This window comes from Pogoniulus pusillus, chromosome 16, assembly GCF_015220805.1.
Source record: "Pogoniulus pusillus isolate bPogPus1 chromosome 16, bPogPus1.pri, whole genome shotgun sequence".
Classification (NCBI taxonomy): Eukaryota; Metazoa; Chordata; class Aves; order Piciformes; family Lybiidae; genus Pogoniulus; species Pogoniulus pusillus.
This window is the reverse complement of record NC_087279.1, coordinates 26,242,762-26,261,863: the sequence shown is the minus strand read 5'-3', so window position 1 is coordinate 26,261,863 and position 19,102 is coordinate 26,242,762. Positions and strand designations below refer to the sequence as shown.

The 19,102-nt window shown below is 43.1% G+C and overlaps 2 protein-coding genes across 2 annotated transcripts; one reads left to right on the top strand and one right to left on the bottom strand.

Moving 5' to 3' along the window:
* Positions 1–1,179: 1,179 nt before the first annotated feature.
* Positions 1,180–7,940, top strand: LMOD3 (leiomodin 3). The gene is made up of 3 exons (XM_064157070.1): positions 1,180–1,467; positions 3,309–4,673; positions 7,391–7,940. Exons 1-3 carry the CDS (start codon positions 1,180–1,182, stop codon positions 7,415–7,417), a joined length of 1,680 nt encoding a protein of 559 aa, XP_064013140.1. The 3' UTR covers positions 7,418–7,940.
* Positions 7,941–9,370: 1,430 nt separating this feature from the next.
* Positions 9,371–19,102, bottom strand: ARL6IP5 (ADP ribosylation factor like GTPase 6 interacting protein 5). Its single transcript, XM_064157071.1, has 3 exons — positions 18,766–19,102; positions 11,328–11,545; positions 9,371–11,083 (listed from the first exon to the last, which is right to left on the bottom strand). The coding sequence occupies exons 1-3, from the start codon at positions 18,939–18,941 to the stop codon at positions 10,911–10,913; spliced, it is 567 nt and encodes a 188-aa protein (XP_064013141.1). The 5' UTR covers positions 18,942–19,102; the 3' UTR covers positions 9,371–10,910.

The window sequence follows — 19,102 nt, the reverse complement described above, 5'->3', positions numbered from 1 at the left end:
CAAAATTTTCTGAACAGAAAAGGAAGATGCTTCTTAGCTGGAATGGACACTTGCTGAAAAAGAAAAGGATTTCAAATAAAGGTGGAAAAAAAACCTCTGAGATCATTGAGTCCAACCACCATGGCAATTAAACTATGCTCACATTTTTTAATGCCTCCAGGGACAGTGCCACTATGACCTCCCTGGGCAGCCTGTTCCGATGCCTGAGCACTCTTGCAGGAAAGTGCACCATCAGGTCTATGAATACTAGCAAAGTAAATCTTTGTGGTTGCTTGCTATTTCTGTAAATAAATTTAAAAAATGACAAAAAATAGAAAGAGGATGAAACATTAGCCAAGATCTGTTGACAGTACAAATAACATTTGTGACAGAAATAGGCTGGTGAAGAAACAGGGCATGGATGTGCTGTGGGAAATGCTCTGGAGAAATGCTTCCTACGGTCCCACTCAAGGGACCACTCAGATTAGTGCACATCCCCACACTGGCCCCTGCCCACACACACACATGGTGTGTGTAATACCAACTGCTCTCTTGCCTTTTTTTGCATTCTGGAGGATTTTACTTTAACCAGGATCTGATGTTTGGCAGAGCATCTCAGTTGTGTGATGGCTGCTCTCACACCAAAACCACCTGCAGTACTCAGGGTTTCCACTTGGTTAAAGATGGTGGAGATCCTGCAGGTCCCAGCACTTTTGAGATATCTGAGACACTGCAAATAAAGAGACCTGCATATACTTCCCACAGTACAGAATGCCACCCACACATCTTGCAGGTACAAAGAATGTCCCTTCACCTACCTATGGTGGTCATAGCACAGACTGAGGCATTAGAAGGAATAGTGTCCCAAAAACCTCTAGAAAATGGTTGTCTCCTGTCTCACTCAATGGGGGCCACACCAGCTGCACTGAAATGTCAGAAGGGATTGCACAGCTGACAGGTTGCTGAAAGTGGAGCATGGCAGCATCGCCATAAATTCTTTCTATCCAGCCAAGTGCAGCTTAATATAGACTTAGCTGCACCGTCTCTCTCCCACGGGAAGACCAAGAGCTGCCACAGTTCATGACCAAAACATGAAGTTGTTGACTTAACAGAATGAACTACTGCTAGTGAGAGGGGGAAAATCCTTTAAAATTTGTATTTCTCTTTAGGTTTAAAAAGTAATAGAGGAAGAGAACAAACATGTCTGAATGCAGCCAGAACTCTGATGAAGTGTGTTCTGAGGACATCGATGAAGATGAAATCCTGGCCAACCTGTCTCCTGAGGAGCTAAAGGAGCTGCAGTCTGAGATGGAAGTCATGGCCCCAGACCCTGAAGTCCCAACTGGGTTGATACAGAGGGATCAGACAGAGAAACTTCCCACAGGGAGCTTTGACCACAGGTCCCTTGTTGACTACCTGTACTGGCAGAAGGCATCCAGACGCATGGTCGAGGATGAGAGAGTCCCTGTCACCCTCTTGCCCTCTGAGGTAATGAGCAAAAAAATCACAAATATTTATTTTGTATTTGCTGTGGGATCTACTTTATAGTTTTAGTATCTTAACTTGCCTCTGCTGCCATTCCTTATGTAAGGTATGGCACAAACAAATTAAAATTCATCCCAAAAGCCTCAACAATGTCAGGATCCAGCTTGGACTGACATCAGGGTTAGTAATTTTTTTTTATTGCTTTTCTTAAATATTTACTTAAGCTTTTCAATATAAGAAAACCCTAACTGTGTTTCAATAAAGCGAATCAATGAGAAATTGTTATAAAATCAGTTTAGAGAATGTGACTCAAATTTGTTTGACTTGGTGGATGTAACAAGACTATATTAATTTTCCATAGGAGACTACATTGATCATATTTGTTAAACTAATTAACTAACAGAATTTAATTTCATACTGGACAACTCCCCAGACCCTGTATTTTAATGATGTGAAACATTCACTAATGACCAAGTATTAGGAACTAGTCTAACCTTTTTTTTTTAATATAGAACATAAATATTCTACTATCTCTCTGACTTTGAAATAAAGCTAAAGTCCACACTCAGATATTTTTCAGGATGAGTGCCACACGTAAAAATGAGCTAATCAAATGGAAGCTATGCCAGATAAACACATCCATGTGTTTTAACTTAAGTTGAAGTGACTGGTGAAGTTACTGAAGTAACTGGTATTCATTTCTTTTAAAGGTGAAGCAACTGATATTAGTTTATCTTTTCTTAAACACTCATGCTTTTGCTAATGCACAACAGCACATACATCATGGACTTTCCAGGGCAGGTTTCTGCCCCCCTTGGAGAGGGGCAGAAATCCATGGTTTTTTCCCTTCTGCAGCACTGTTACCCTCAAACTTCCTTCTTTTTTTTTTTTTTTTAAACACTTCTGAGGTTAAATCTGGAATTTGAGTGTAGAGCTTCCTGCTGCACTCACAACTGGTCAAGTGATACCTGTACTAAACTCCTCCACTATCACAACAAATAAAAACCGTAGCCTTAGGAGCAGAAGTATCTTTGTGACCATTTTGTCCAACTTTTTTAGATGCAAAAGCCATGTCTGTCTTGCCTGAACTAGTGCATGTCTTTTAGGAAAATATCTTGATCTTCTCTAGTGTTTCTCACTGATGGAGGATCCATTACAAGAAGGCGTTTGAAAAAATAATTGCAATTAGGAGAGTCTCTAGAGATGGTAGAAGTTTGTAACTACTCTTTGATGGTAGAAGCCCTGCTACCTTGCAATGGTTGCAGTCAGGGTCGGATAGCTCTGGACTCAAAAATGAGCTGGTATTTTGCTCTGTCTTCAGTGATGTGCTTCCTCAGCTGTGATCCTCTGCCAGGTGCCAGAGCAGATAGCCTTGCTGTCTCAAGCGCTGGATGCTTTCACAGTTATGACCTGTCCTCTTTGCTCCTGTTTGTGCTGAGCTAGCAGTTAACACTGATCTCTAATGGTTCATGGCATATGAAATAAACTGTCTCTCTTCTCAAGGAAATGATAACAATTACACAAAATCCATAGAGACTTTGGATTAGAGACAAGCCCCAGAACAGTTCAAGGACTATCTTAACCTAGTATTAAATACATACAGGATTTAATTTAATAGGCAAAGCTGCAAAGCTGCTTTGCAGCCACTTTAAGAGCAACTTTTCCTGTGTTCCTAGGCAAGCCAGGACAGCCCTGACTTACAGGTGTCAACACTTTAATAGATTATTCTGTAATGCATGGGCAGAGATATCCAAATCCAGCTGTTACATGTTTATTTGAGCAGAAAGTTAATTTGGCATAGCTGTGTTCAATCATTTCAGCTGTGAGGTTTTTGTCTTCCCCAGAGAAATGCTGCAGAGGAGGTGGAAGGAAATGCTGGTGGCAGTGGTGGGGCAGCTGGTGGAAGGGTGACAGAAGAAAAAGAGAGACATTACAAAAATGAGCACTTGGCCAACTCAAGACAACAGTCTGGAGAGACAAAGAAAGATGGCACTGATAAGGAGAAAGATAAGGAGGAAAAGAAAGAAGAAGCAGATGAGGAAGATGATGAAAATGAGGAAGAGATTGAAGAAGATAAGAACAAATCAGAAATAAAGGATACTCACACCAATAGGAATGGTCACAGCAATCAGACAAATAAGCAAGCAGACACCGAATCGGCAGAAACCACAGAAAAGCCAAATGAAAAAAAAATATCAAAACTAAATATCCCCCAAAAATTGGCACTGGATACCAGCTTCATGAAGCTAAGTGCCAGGCCCTCAGGAAACCTAACCAATTTAGAAGAGAATTTGGAGAAAGTCCAAAAAAACAACCCATGTGTGAAAGAGCTCAACCTGAACAACATAGAAAACATCCCCAAAGAAATGCTGTTAGATTTTGTCAATGCCATGAAAAAGAACAAGAATGTCAAGACCTTCAGCTTGGCCAATGTAGGGGCCGACGACAATGTGGCGTTTGCACTGGCCAACATGCTGCGGGAGAATAGGAGCATCACCACACTCAACATCGACTCCAACTGCATCTCTGGCAGAGGGATTGTTGCTATCATGAGATGCCTGCAATACAACGAGACGCTGACAGAGCTCCGCTTTCACAATCAGCGGAGCATGCTGGGCCACCAAGCAGAAATGGAGATTGCCAGGCTGATGAAAGCCAATGCCACCCTCCTTAAAATGGGGTATCACTTCGAACTACCGGGGCCCAGGATGGTGGTGACCAACCTGCTCAGCAGAAACCTGGACAAGCAGAGGCAGAAGAGGCAAGAGGAGCAAAGGCAGCAGCAAATGAAAGAGCAGAGAGAGTTGATAACAATGCTGGAAAATGGACTTGGGTTGCCTCCTGGAATGTGGGAAATGCTGGGGGGGCCACTGCCCCAGCCAAGGATACACGAATCCCCTCGAGCCCTGAAGCCACCTGTCCCCACAGCTGCATCTCTGAGAAAAAGGCAGGAGAGTGTAAGGCAGCCAGCTCCTGAGGAGCTATCCAGAGAGAAGCCTGTCAACTTCAAAGTGGTTAAGCTGAAGAAGATCCAGCGTAAACCCGCTGTGCCAGAGTATGTGGAACCCACTGAGAAAACCAACCTCAAAGACATCATCAAGACACTTAAACCAATACCCAAGAGAAGGCCACCTCCCCTGGTCGAAATAACCCCCCGAGATCAGCTTCTCAATGACATTCGTCAGAGTAATGTCGCTTATCTGAAGCCGGTAGGTGCTTAGCAAGGAGCTGAGAGGGAATCACATTCACCCAGCATGCCCTGGAGCCACTCACTGGGACTGGCAAAAGCACCTGCATGTTCTGTGTGCTCACCATACACAGAAAATTATAGGATTGTTTTGGTGGGAAAAGACATCTAAGATCCAGTCCAGCTGTCACCCCAACACTGCCATGACCAATAAACCATGTTCCCAGGTGCCATGTCTACACCCTTCTTGAACACCTCCAGGGATGGTGACTCCCACAGCTCCTTGGGCAGCCTGTTCCAATGCTGCCTCTTGCAGCATAGACATTTTTCCTAATTTCCAACCTAAACCTCCCCTGGTGCAATTTCAGGGCATTTCCTCTCCTTCTATCACTTGATACTAAGGAGAAAAGAGCAGCAACCACCTCACTGCAGCCTCCTTTTAGGGAATTGTACAGAACAAAGTGGTTTCTCCTCAGCCTCCAAATTAAACAACCCTGGTTCTCTCAGCTGGTTCTCAGCAGACTTGTTCTCCAGATCTTTGACAAGATTTGTTGCTCTTCTCTGGGCACACTTCAAACCTCAATGTCCTTCTTGTAGTGTGGGGCCCAAAACTGAGCCCAATAGTTGAGGTGTGGCATCACACTGCCATTTCTGGACACACATGGTTGTATGCCCTGGCAGCACTACCGTTTGAGAGAAATGGGCTGCAACCTCACCCATCCCTGTCTGCATCCATACAGGTAGAAGAAAAGAAGTTCATTCAGGAGGCAAATAGAACCACAGAAACTCAGTGTTAGCACACCAGGATCAGCATATTAGTTATGACAGAAAAACTGCCCTTTTAAGGTGTTTGTTTCAGGAGAGCAACAGCTGTATTTCATGTCAGACTGTCCTCCATCCACCACGGAAGCCAGATTTCTTCTTTCAGTAGTCATATTTTCCTTTAGTTCTCACTTTGCACAAGGCAGCATTGTCACTTGGCCCATTTGGTAAAAATGGTGGCAAAAAAACCCAAACTGCTGGCAAAATAGCTCACCCAAGGCCACCAAGGGAACTGTACAGGGGAACTAGGTTTCCAGTTGGCTATACTCCTCTGCCTCTGCCTGCCCCCACCACAGGTGCCCAGGCCCTTGGGCTGACAGAGAATAACCCCTCTCCTTCAGCATTGCCACAAACCCACAAAGTTAAGGCTGTGGGAAGCAAGAAGTATCTACAAACCATGACTGTGGGAAGCAAGCAGGATCTTCAGCACAGTTGTGGGCTGGGGCTGCCTTCCTTTGAAGAGTATGGTGTAGGAGTAGCCCTGGTACAGTTAGAAAATGGCTGGACTTGAAGGTCTTGAAAGTCTTTTCCAACCATGGCGATTCTGGGAATTTAAATCTTAAGTGTGAAGGGGAGATCCTAAACACTAGTAACTGCTTTTTGGTCATGCACTTATTTGAGTACTAAATTCATGAGCTTCTTCTCAAAATGCTGGCCACCAGATTTAACCTTTTCCTTTCCTGAAATGTTGTATTCCTTTGCATTTTACCAGTGTTCCAGAAATACTAAAAGCAGGCTGCTCTATTAGTACCTGGTGGTGTTGATGCATCTGTTTGTATTGCTAATGCTCGAGGAAGAGGGCAGAAAATCCTTTGCAATTAGTAATGGTCAAGTCATAGTAATTCATAATTGCTATTTTGTTTAATATTGACATTTTAATATAGTGAGCATATTATTGCTTTCTTTTAATACCTACACAGAAATAACTATTCCTTTAGTAATTCCAGAGAGAACAGTTTGTGTGGAAATTTGGTAGGGGCAAGTCCTGCAGCAACCTCTGACCCTGGTCCAGTTTTAATGTGACCATTTTGCCCCAAAATCAAATTTGGAGGTTGTGGATTTCTGCTGGTGAGTCTGACTTGGCTGCAGCCAGGGCATCTCTTTAGGGTGTTTCTGGCCTTTCTATACCTCGGTCTGTGTTTTGCACTTTGGTGCAATGTCTAAGATGCCAGGACCTGCTCTCACAAAGGTCAGAGTTTATCTGTACATGTCAACATGCTGCTTGTGACGTCAGGTTGCTCCAACACTGCTGTGGGATCTGCTGCCTCCTGTCAGGAAGATGGAGGGTGATGATGCCAGTGCTCTGCCAGGCATGGCCCTCACTGTGTAGCAATGGTTAAGATACCTGGCTGCTGCCAGGTACCAGAAATTAATACCAAGCTCCAGCAATTCCTCCCCAAATCCTTGGGAGGTTTTTATAAATGAGGGCTGTGGATTTAGGCTAATGGGTTCGTGGTCCATCCAAAATGGGCCAGGTAGCAATTGCTATCACAACCCATTCAAAGGGTACATGGGGATTCTTTTTTGTTTGGTGGTAGTCTTTTGTCACTGACCTGAAGGACTTATATTTTGGGCATTAGGGTTTTATACTCAACTGCCTGTGCAATCTTGGTAACTCCTATATCTGCCTCAGAATCCAAAGCTTCCTCTCCTAACTGGGGTTTTACTGCTTGAGCTGAGCTAGATGTTTTGCTCTCTCCTTGGTGAGATTCATTGCAAATTGATTTAAAGGACATTAAGCATCACAAATGGCAAGTGGGGAATTACAGACAAAAGAATTCCAAACCAGAGCTACTTGAATCACCCAGCTGGTGTATTTTTGATCTTGTTACAGTTTCTGAAAGGTTATACTAAACTAAATTGGCTTGGGAAGAAAGACTGAGACATTTTCTCCTAATAGTTTTTGTCCTTTTCCAGGTGCCATTGCCAAAGCAGCTGGAGTGAGAGACAAGGGTGACCTGAAGACAACAGCTTGGAGTAAAGACTATTTAAGTTTTGCTTACAATTGATTCAGCAGATGTTTTCTGCAGGACCCAGGTGGTGCATACAACTCTTTGGGAACAAAGCTTGAGGCACACACTTTTTTAAGTGTGGTGAAAATGGCTGGCATGGGAAAAATCAGTGCTAAGCATTTCCATCAGGTGTTAGTCCCAGTGCCATTTGAGGCTCCAGTTTGTTGTGGGAGTATTTTCTCAGAGGCATCAATAACCTTGTCTTTCTAGTTTGTCAGCAAACTGTTTTTCTTCCACATTGTCCTGCTGCCAGATTCCGCAGGAACATGCTGTGCTTTTTTTTTTTTTTTTTCTTTTCACACACATGCTATTTTTATTATTCTCTTTTCTCCATGTATTTGGTTTCCATGTATGCAGCTTCATTTTTTAGGCTAAGAAAACAGAAATTAAATAAAGCTCTCTCTGTACAATGCATGCAGCACTTCCATGGCTTAAAAGATGCTCACAGAACAGAACGAGTGATCTGGTATATCAAATACTTCAGCCTGATGGTTTCCATCTGTTTCAGAAAAGTCCAGTTGGTACTGTAGCTGATCAACAGACAAAACATGATGCCACTCGCTGCTTTGAGAGCTGTAACCTTCATTGCCTACAATTCTTTTTCCATAATCTATTCCCTAATTACAGCCATTGTGGAGCACGCTGAAGAGCCATTTCAAGTCTGTATCTGTGCTACTCTTGTATAGCCAAATAAGGCTTGCCCATCTTTACCGGGGGATTAAGAAACTCATAGTTCCTCCTAGCATGAGATGCAAGTAACACATCTCACCTCTAGAAGGGTTGGATACAATCGTCTTGATACTGCTTGCATACAAGTTAATGTTTCCTTAGTATTTATGTGTAACTTTTTTCTCCTCACCTTTTTAGTCATTTTTTTTATCCCTGCAGGCCTTTTTGGTGAAGCAGCTACAGGTAAGTCACACTCTTATGGAACACATCCATGAGAGACTGATTGTTTTATTTTTGTTTACAGCTGAAAGGCTTTGTTCTTTCCATATGCCTTATCTTTTGCTGACATGCGGCTCCTCTGCCTTCCTGTAGATGCCACACTTGCTCAAAGGGCTTACCTTGGAAGCTTCTGGCAGGGTTTCCTTCAGAGGGATTTCTAAATCCCAGTCCCACTCTGCTTTCCCTTCCTACATTTGCTACAAAAGGCCTGCAGTATTAGCTGTGGCAAGGACCTCTTTGATGCCAAGATAACCTCCACTATTATTACTTCAAATTTTCATTTGTTCTTATCCTTTCTTCATCTATCCCTTGCTATCTTTCAAATCTCCAACTCTCCATCTTGCAAAGTTCTCTTCTAGCTCTGCTTTTGTCTGCAACTGTAATACTGCAGCTCTGGGAAACTTGGTTGTAGTGTTTAAGACGGGGCAAGCAAACTGTTTTAGGTATCATGTGAGGGGGAAGGGAAAGCCATTTCTGCAGGACAAATTTTTTTAAAAAAATGAAGCATTTTCACTGCACTCTGACTGCAGCAGAGTCAGTGTACCTTGTACTGTTCAGTAATCCCAAAAGCAGAAATCCCCCTCAGGCATTTAAAAGAAATGTTAAAACCCCAGTTAAGTAAAAAAGAGTTACATAAGACTGAATCAGCATGAACTGAACAAACACTTCAAGTACTCCACCTCTGCAAAGAAGCCTTTGTGACGATGCAAGAGGAAGGCCATGACATTCCCAGAGCTCAGAAGTTACTCGTGCCTGAACAAAGTTAATACACAGAGAATTCAAAAGCCAGCAGCTTAGCCACAAGCACGGGCTTGTGGTACAAGCCGCAGAAGGACAGCAGATCTCCCACCACCACTCTGATCACTTCCATCAACCACAGACAGGGACAAGCTGAAATTTACAACCACTGTTCCCAGACTGAAATAAATGCACTCTGTAATCACCATTCGAATTTATTTTTCTTCATAACTGTGTAGCTTTTCAAAATTCTACAGTAAAGATGACATCTTAGGTTACTATGTTCTTTAAGAGAGGAAATAAAGACCATGCGCTACAATTGAGGAACAGGCCATTGACTCTTCAACTGGAATATACAGACATTCTCAATAAATACTGATCACTTCAACACTTAGATGGAATGACATTTTCAGATTTCTACACAGTTCATTATCAAAACAGAATGCTAAGTTACAGAAAAGCTTCAACTTGAAGGATACTTGATTTTTTTTTTTTAAGATTACTTTATCAGAAAAGAGAAATGCAAGAATATTTTAAATGGAGTGTCAACTGGACAACCTTTCCCACCCTAGTGTTTGTAAAGTCCATCAGAGGTGGCAGTTAAGTTAAAATACCTGCATAGAAAAATCCCCACCACCCCTTCCAGGAGTTGTTACAGACAAACAGCTTCATTAATTTGGAATGGGTTTTGAAAAACTGTATCCTGACATTTATTGCTTTTACTTGTAATCCTGAAATCCAGTTTATTCTTTTGAAGAGTATCAGAAGCACAGAGTCAGTGAGATGCATGTTTTACTTATAGCTTTGTATTCTGCTGAAGAAAGAAAAAGGTGACCCATGCTTGAGAACTCATACACTCCATCTACAAACAGCTTATACAGACTACAGCAGAACAAGGCAAGCCCTAAAGTAACAGCATTAAAAATACACTAATAGGGTAGAAAGAGGTTGGATGAGATAGATTTCTCTCTGCAAATATTCTTTTTTCCCCATGATTTGCCATAGTTCAGCTGACCTGCAAGTAAGTATAGCTCTCCTGCAGAGAGGAGCACTTTCTATAGATCAAGATTTTGGAGCAATCAAAGGTGCATTCTACTCAAACTGATAGCAGCACAAGTGTCATGCATATTCTGCATGCTTAGGTCTGTTTAGACTTTTTCTCAGCTGCTAAAGGAGGAATGTGAGGCGAGGACAGTAACCATATCCATCACAAACATTGTACAGTTCTACTGCTTGCTAGTTAAGCTAGGAATGTGGTCTCAACATGGACTACTCAAGTGAAGAACTTGGGGGATGCAAAAGACTCTTTATGCATTCCAGCTCACTCTAACCATTGCCACCCTGAAGGTGCTACTCAGTATAACCTGGTTGAACTGCCATCTTGTAGAACTGAGATGAAATGGGTGTTACTTCTAACAGACAAATTTCCCACAACACAGTTTGAGAGACTGCATTCCATATCTCTTCCTCCTACCTCTCCCCCCAGAAGAAGAGACAAGCAAACACATTTAAGTTATTATGTACTTGTGTAAACACCAGAACATTTTGCTATACAATAGAAAAAAGTTGCTGCTCCTATGGTTCTTAGAGGAGCCCTGAAGAGCCTGGGGTACCTGTATTCTGCAACTATTAAATCTGTACCACGCACATTTCATGTTTTGTACACAATCTGAAAGCAAGCTTGAATAGTAAATAGCAACTACACTCTTGCACTGGTAAAAATGCCATGTTGCAGATGCTTACTCCTTCACTTTGGATATGTAATCAGCCAGTTTATTGATACTATCCTCTTGCTGTTCTAGAGCATCCAGTATGATGCCCATTGGGGTCTTCTTCAAGCCTATTCCTTCCATCTTGTTCTCCAGCTTGTTTTTTATGTTTCGGAGTCTCAGGGAAGCATGGACAAACATCACTGCAGGACAGAAACACACCTGTTATTTGTTAATGCCCAAGCTGAAGTCTCAATGACTGTTTAAGTAAGCACCCATTTAACAACAGCACTGAAGACAGCTCATGCTGTTTTGTGTCCCCTCCCCTGCAATTCTGCATTTGGATAGTCTAAATATAGACAACAGCCAGTTTCGACTTTGCAAACTTCCTTGAGAAAGCTCAAGTCATGTGTCCTTAGCCCTCCAGAGAAGAGGACAAATACTTACAGAGGAGAGGAAGCGTGATCCCAAACATGAAGACCATGACATCTCCCAGATAGTAGATCAGGAAGTAGCTGGAGATCATAATGACCACTACAAACGTGGTTGGGTACTGCTTCTTCATTCTGCGGAGTATATCCTTGTTGTGCGATACCCAGACAAACCCCATGAACACCAGCACCACCACAGTACCACCAATAAGCATGTTCAGGGGACTCAGAAACCTAGAGAGAAGAAAGAGTGTTCTCTTTCAGAGTCTTTACAACTTATGCTTATAGAGCAAACATATAGCTCACTGATAACTTGTTACTAGGGACATAACACATTAAGAATTCAGTTCTTGCTGTCAACACCCTTATCAATCTTAGTCTTTATTTAGCTTCTGTCTAAAAATCAATCTGAACTCACTGGTAAGGGTTACTCATTCAGTTACACTTATTGCTTTATGTTCCCTTCCTGCAGCACCTCATTGATTGAAGTGCTTACCACCAGTACCTATCCTGCCCGTGCAATCCTGGCAGCAGATGAAGCCAACAGTCAGTTGCCCAAGGGATTGATCTTCTCCCTGCCCACAACCAAAGGCAGGCTCAGCCTAAGCCTTCAGATGAACTAGGTTGTCAACAGCAAAATGGGAAAAGTAGGGGAATGTTGAGTAAAGGAAGTTATATCACTGTTTCATGTTTCTGAAAAAAGCTTTCTTATTGGCTTATGTGCACACAAAATTATTTTGTGATTCTGCAGAAGGAGCTTCCCACCATCAGCACAACAGATGGAGGCCCAGTCCCAAGCAAGCATGCCTCAGAGTCAGAAGGAACCGAGTATGGCATAAAGATCTTGCAAGAAGAGCCAGGCCTGACAAGAGATTCATTAGTGAGGTTTGTGTTCTATTATTGTTAGCAGAGTTACCAAGCAAACTGAGCAACCAAGTGGATTAGCTTTAGTCTATAAACAGCAATTCCTATTTTGGGCCAGAGCAAGAACATCACCTGCTCAAACCACTTTCCCCAAGTATTCACAGATAACTCCAGGCTCTATTATATTTCACTTACATAGTAATAACTTGTGTGATTTCATGTGCATTCTGATTTACTTGCCTGTATGTGCACTGATCTCATTACACAGCTGAGGGCTCTGAGCTGTTACAACAGTAGGATAACAGTGCCTTGATAAAACCAGACACGGTCAGGATTTCCTCTTGAAGACTTAACAGTCAGTCTTACTGTTCCAAAGCTCAAAGGCAAAATGACTCATCCCTCCACCCCACTGCTAAGGAGGATGTTTGTGGTTGGTGCTTCATATCCGTCACAGGCAGAAGAAATCTGTTGCTGAACTGGTCTGCCAACACTCCACCTGCAGTGCCAGACAGCATTTTCCTGAAGAAGGCAAAACGCCCAAGAATTATTTCAGAGCCGAATCTGCCTCTGGATTCTTTAAGTCAGTTGTGTTAACAGGAGACAGGACAACTAGGTGGAAAGAGATTAAAATTCAGACCCTTTCCTCACCTGCTTCTGCTACTCATACTGAACAGCTATCAGGCCTCTTTGGTAATGGTAAGAGGGCAGACTTGCCTGTTGCATCTGAGTTGCTCCCTGTAGCCAGCCAGATTATTTTTAGCTCTCAGTTGTTGGTCTTAAGTTTCCAGGCTGGAAAAAGTGAATAGCATTGCTCTGGAAAGAAATCAGTTTCATTTGTGCTTCTCTGCAGCAAGAGGAGAGTGACTCATGACTGGACCACAGCAGTGCCTGGCTTATCCACGTGCTACTGGACACAGTAGACTCTTCAAAGTTGAAGTCACCTCCACATCACAGCTAGCTTGGGGCAGAAGTGGCCAAACTTAGTCAGCTCACAGCAATCAATTTCTTGTTCCAAAAATCCTTTGTGCAGTGAAGGAATAGGCAGAGCTCCACTCTACATTTTTCAGGTGTCTTTTAATTACTCTCAGAACTTTATCTATCTTCCTTGTCCTCCTACTTTCATTACGACTTCAGAAACCAGCGGTGAAGAGCACTCCCTCTATTTATAGGGAAGACACTTCTCTGCTCCACACTTCTTTCTGGCATTACCCAGGTTCTGTTTAACTGACTGGCTGTAAATTATATGAAAAAAAAGAAGAATGCATCTGTAAGATCACATCTCCATGGAGAAAATAATTTGAATTACATATTTTCTGAAGTGGGCTGCATTCCAACATGTACAAGGAAACTGAACCCAAGTATCAAATGAAGTCATTCAGAGCCACATGAAAATAGATGGGGACAGCAGTTGTCACTGAAACTTGGTATTCAAATTATCAGCCATGTGTTTATGAGCTTCAATACTGTTGATTACAGTACTAGATGTCACATGACAAGCTCCCCTTTATTACTTGCCTTGCCCACAGTGTAATTCATAGCACTGAGATTCTCCTAGAAATATGTATATAAAAACCTCTTCTCCAGCAATGACATTTCTCAGGAAGGCAGGCCTCCATTACCTAGTTTCACTCAGATCTGTTTGCACACTGTTCTCAATAACAAAATATCTAAAGACTGGAAAGGAAAAAACATGGAGAAGCTGTTTTGGAACACTAGTATCTGGGGAAACAAGAGCTGTATAACAGCCGTAGAAGTCACCTTACAATTGAACCACCAACACTAGCTTATTTATAGATAGTAGAACACATTGTGCCAAACTAATGTTCAGACAAGAAGGCTGGAAGTCTTCAGAGCTGCAAAGACAAGGTAAGTGACCAGCTATTAAGTGTGTTACAAGATACCTTCTAAATATAATTCCCTTTAGCAGGTATTTATGAGACTGCTCAGATACTAAAAACGTAATACACAAAACTATTGGGACAGCAATGGTGCAGTAATTTGAGTTCACACTGCTCAGATGATTTAGAGTAGGAAAAGCTCTTTTAGGGCTGAAGAAAGCCACCAATTTTCACAGTAGCAAAAGGAGCAAGTATTGCAGGACTAAGTAGAATTTGAGGGGTGCTAGCAACCAAGAGCTCAGCATGGTAGCTGGATAATCTGCTGCACTGCTCTCTGTAGTGGACATGCTACAACCCTGCTAGGATGCTGTGACATCCGGCGCAGCTGGGACAAAATGACAAGAAAAACCTGTAACCTGTCAGCAACATGGCAGGGAAACTTCCAGTTGTGCTCCTGCTGCCCATCAGAGACCAGGTTTCTTTGGCATTTGCTTTCACAGAAAGTAAAGAGATGGAAAAACAAAAGAAACCTGCTTGGCTGAGGGACACAGGCAGTGTCCTCTGCCAAGCAGCACCATAGGACATTGTTTGCATAAGTAGTATCAATAAACAGCAGTTACTTGCAGCTGGCAGGGGCGGTTGTGCAGGAAGAAGTATTGAAAGCTACCTCTGACCAGCAAAACTGGATTAAGATGAGATACTTTTACTGTTTCTAGACTCATCCCTACATGCAACACAAGACAAGTTAGATTTTCCACCTAGGTGCAGTAAAGCCTAAAGAGCTATGCTTTTGGCAACTTAACCACATCACCTCTTCCTGTCAGGTTTTCACATCTGCACACCAATGCACAGCCTTACAGAAGGAGAGGTGAGCAAATACTTGGAGGTACACAGATACAGGCAAGACACATCCTTTATGCAAGACAAGAAGCCTCCTGCAGCATAAGCCCAGAAATAGGACAGGCCACAGAGAAAGCAAAAGCAAGCTAGCTCCATCCTTAATCTACATTTTAGATAACTGTCTCGGGGTGATTATTCAGCAGTTGACATCACATCTGTTTCTTTGGCATGTGACCAGGCAAGTCTGAAATAAGGCACTGAGAAGCATACTTGCAGACATCGAGAATATCCTTTTACTTATAACAGCTCAGGCCACTACATCAAACAAGCATGAAAGACCCTTTCACAGAAGGCCTTTTGCTCCATCATGTTCCAAGCAGTGGGCAGGTTTGAGCACTTGTATTAATACAAATGAAGCACTGAAGTATATTTTAAAGTTCTGCCCTTTCTCTCCCCCCATGTCTTCTTACATTGCTCTGAAAAAACAAGACATTCCCTTCTGCAGAACTGCCAGACCTTTATGAACTTGTGTACTAATATTATGTTACACATACTTTAAAGTAATGTTTTGCTTGCTTAATCTTTAATGAGGCATTAGAGATGTCAAGCATTTTGCTGCTCTAGAGTCTTCTCTTTCAAAAGGGAATTACTAGAAGCATGTCAGCTAAGGGAGTGGTCTGGTGGAGTCAAAAAAAGAAAAACAGACACACACTTGTAAACTGCCAGAGGTTGTACAGATGGACAGTAGATACATTATAAAAGAATCGGCAAAGGAAAGAGATGCTGAACTGCAGGCAAGATACTGTTCCAGAGGAGTGTGAAGACTTAGATGCATTGCCCTGAAAACCAGCATGCCTCTCAATACTGGCAAATTTAGAAACTAATTTTTAGTAAATACATGGCAACAGAAGCCTAGAAGAAATTACACTGAAACAAGTAGTTAAGTTTGCACTGCAAGACAGAGAAGCCTTGTTGGAAGACGTGAAAGCACAGAGAAGTTCTACTTACTAACCAAACATTGTTTGAGAGGAGTTGCAAGCTGCTGTGGGAGGCACTGATTTTAATAAAGATCTGTAGAGCACTAGCAGTGATGGGGCCCTGGAATCAGAGTAAGAATGGGCAGCCCAATTTTTATAAACAGAGAGAAAAGACATCATTTGATTTAGTAAATATCTGGATTCATATCAGCAGTCTACTGCAACAGAGTCATCAGCGGAAGGGGTAGCACATTTGTCCTGATTCACTCTTAAAGAATGTGCAGGTTGTGGAGGGTAGAGGATACAGGGCTGCTGATACCAGCCTGTCTTAGAAGAGTGGCACTAATTCTGTGGTTTTGGTTTCTTGTTCATCAGTTTATTTCCTGCCTACACCTCCTGTAAGCTGAAAGTAAAATCTTCATGGTTGCCAACCACAGTACATCATTTACATGTAACGGTAGCTATAAGACAAGGCAAATGGAGGAAGAAAGGCATGCAGATGACGCAGCTGAGACAGCTACATTTCCACTAAACTCGTGTTAAGGTTATTCCATACTTTGTAGAGAGAGAGTAAAAGGATAGAGAGGTCAACTTTGTTGTGCAAGAGACAACAAACTGAAGCTGCAGCAGTAAGAACTGCAATTCTTGTATCAAGAAAGCTTCAGGCTATAATTTTCACATCAGCCCAGTACCATCACACCAAGTGTAACAATAGCTGAAAAATGTCACCTCTGTGTTACAGGTATGTCTATATATCATTACATGGGTTTAGAACAGGTGAAGCTGGGCTAAGTTTAGTTTTGATCACAGGAAGACCACTACATTAGCAGCTTCAGTAATCCTGCTTCTAGGCCTGTACACTGACCTGGAGTTCCTAAAAAGCCATGATTCATCATTTATCACTTGGGCATTCCTGCCCATCACAGAACAAAGAGCAAGGAAGCAACACAGTCATCAAGCTAAATTTATCGTGAGAACTTTCTTTACCTTTCTTCCAAGCCACAGTCTGGTCAAGCAAAAAATATTTTTAATAAAACGGATGGATAGCTTTTCTCTGTTAAAGTGTTATCCTATTTCCTTTCAGTTCTTCTCTTATCCTTTTTTTACTTCAGTATTAGAAGATTCAGATTCATCACACACCAATGGATTGAAGACACGCAATAAAAAATATTTTGCAATTGATATCCTAACTCCAGGTCTTCCTTGCTCCAAAGTTCTCAATTCAGAGTGACTGCTCAATATGAGGATACTCGAGTTGCAGCTTTGCTGTTAATCTCCATATCTTCTGTCACTCTTGTCCTCCACCTTCACAAAATAGTGAGGCTTAAGCAGGAGATATAACACCTTTGATCTGAAGAAAACGTATCAGAGTCCAAAAAGAGAACTTAGGAAGTCTGAGTAAAAGATGCTACCATCCCAGTTTTTCAACCAGAGATCTCATAACTGTTCAGTTTTTCCCCCACCTTCTTAGTTAGAAGAGCTGCTCTGATTTCCAGGGCCCCTGCAATTTACCTGCTGGTTGAGAGCTGGCTACATCATCGCGCTGCTAAACAAAGACAGATGAACATTGAAATTCAGGCCAGGAACAACAAGACCATGGAAATCTCATTTTACCAGTTTAGGTGACTGCAACCTATCCCTACCAAAATGGAGATAGCTTACACTGCTGTGACAAACCTTTGCATCAAGAAGTGAAAAGTAGGGTTCTCAGTTCCTCCTTTTGCAGAGCACAGGCCACAGCTCCCTTCAGCCCAGAGGAGCTGCTTCACCAACTCAACAGCTGGCTCAACAGTTTTAGAAGCACTTACAAGATGCCCACTACTTAACTAAATAAGTAATAGATTTAGGGGAATAATTTTCAGCCTCTGTAACGTACAAGATAAGGTGCTCTTCAGTCAAAATTACTCTGGCCTAGTGGCTAGGCAGTTCTCCAATGTAAGCATTTGTGCAGTTTCTTGTGAAGAGTGGAGTAGTCCAGTTTCTGTATTAAAAATCTCAGTCATCAGCCTCTGTGACATGTCTTGCTTAGAAGCATTCTAACCCAAGACTCTAGAGCAATACTCATAGAAATGTTCCACAAGCTTTGATTCAGAAAATTACTACAACCTTATTTCCCAGTTCTCTTCAAGGAAGCTGGGCCTGATAGGCTGTCATACTAGCAGATGATCCTACCTCAAAGCTCTCAATCCTGTCCATCAGAATGGAATTAATAGGTGCCTTATTTATTTTATATTAAGGATTTTTCAGTATGAGCCATCTCAGAAATAAGAAAGGCTTGCTCTGTTCCCTGGATATAAGCTTAGAACTCTAACAGAGAGCAGAATGTATCCCTTTTATTTCCAGTTCTTTGTGAAGCTTTTCTCAGCTTGAGCAGTCACACTGGACAGGCTCAGCACAGAGGCACGGATGGCTACGCAGGATGCAGCCCAGTGTTTCAGAACAGCGACATCGCAACAAAAACCCAACACCTGCTGCCGGGCACAGAATGCCTCATGACAACATGGGTGTTTGAAGCCCCTCTCCTTGGGCAAGGGTCTTGATGAGCGTGGAAAGGGAAGACAAGAGGGAGCCTTCAGATCTGTTAGATCCCCACTAATAAACAAATAATTAACATCACTGCTGTACTAATACCGCCCGCTCCCCAACATGAGAGGTTCTAGCCAAGCCTTCATTTCTAACACGACACCAGGTAAATCAGGTTTCAGGGATAGCAAAGAAAGCACTTTTCGTACACCCCGGACCCACCCCCGGGCAGTGCAGCGCCCCGGCCCAGGCCGAAGCCTTTCCCGAGACACCGGGAGAGACGCAGCTTGTACCAGTCGGGGAACGGTGCCGCCCCAGAGCCTAGCGTCCCTCTAGGCCCTGAGCCCGCTGCTCCCCCCATGCCCCTCCCCGGCCGCCACTGCCGGAGGGAAAGTGAGGCCCATGCACTGACCCCACAATGGAGACAACGGCGGCGGCCGCTATCAGATAGTTGGTCTGGTAGTAGAGCAGGTTGCTGACCACCCGGTTGTTCCATTTCGAAATGTCCTTGAAGTCCGGCCGGGCAAAGCGATCCGAACCGGGAAAGAAATCATCCCAGGCCCGCACCGGCGCCAGCTGCACCTCCATGACTACCGCCAGCACTCTGCTGCCGCCGCGCAGGCCTAAGAGCTCTGCGGCACCGCCCCGGGGCGGCTCCCGGCCCGGCTCCGCGCCACCGGCCCAGCTCCGCGCCACCGGCCCCGCCGCTACTTGGCCCCTGTCGGTTCTCTGCCGCTGAAACGGGGGAT

What these genes read in the sequence shown, in the direction of transcription:
- ARL6IP5 (XM_064157071.1), bottom strand. Translation starts at nt 18,941, where the DNA reads ATGGAGGTGCAGCTGGCGCCGGTGCGGGCCTGGGATGATTTCTTTCCC. An exon ending in GCCGTTGTCTCCATTGTGGG is followed by an intron (nt 11,546 to 18,765) that starts GTCAGTGCATGG and finishes TCTTCTCTCTAG; the next exon opens with GTTTCTGAGTCCCCTGAACA. An exon ending in GATCACGCTTCCTCTCCTCT is followed by an intron (nt 11,084 to 11,327) that starts GTAAGTATTTGT and finishes TCTGTCCTGCAG; the next exon opens with TGATGTTTGTCCATGCTTCC.
- LMOD3 (XM_064157070.1), top strand. Translation starts at nt 1,180, where the DNA reads ATGTCTGAATGCAGCCAGAACTCTGATGAAGTGTGTTCTGAGGACATC. An exon ending in TCACCCTCTTGCCCTCTGAG is followed by an intron (nt 1,468 to 3,308) that starts GTAATGAGCAAA and finishes TGTCTTCCCCAG; the next exon opens with AGAAATGCTGCAGAGGAGGT. An exon ending in ATGTCGCTTATCTGAAGCCG is followed by an intron (nt 4,674 to 7,390) that starts GTAGGTGCTTAG and finishes GTCCTTTTCCAG; the next exon opens with GTGCCATTGCCAAAGCAGCT.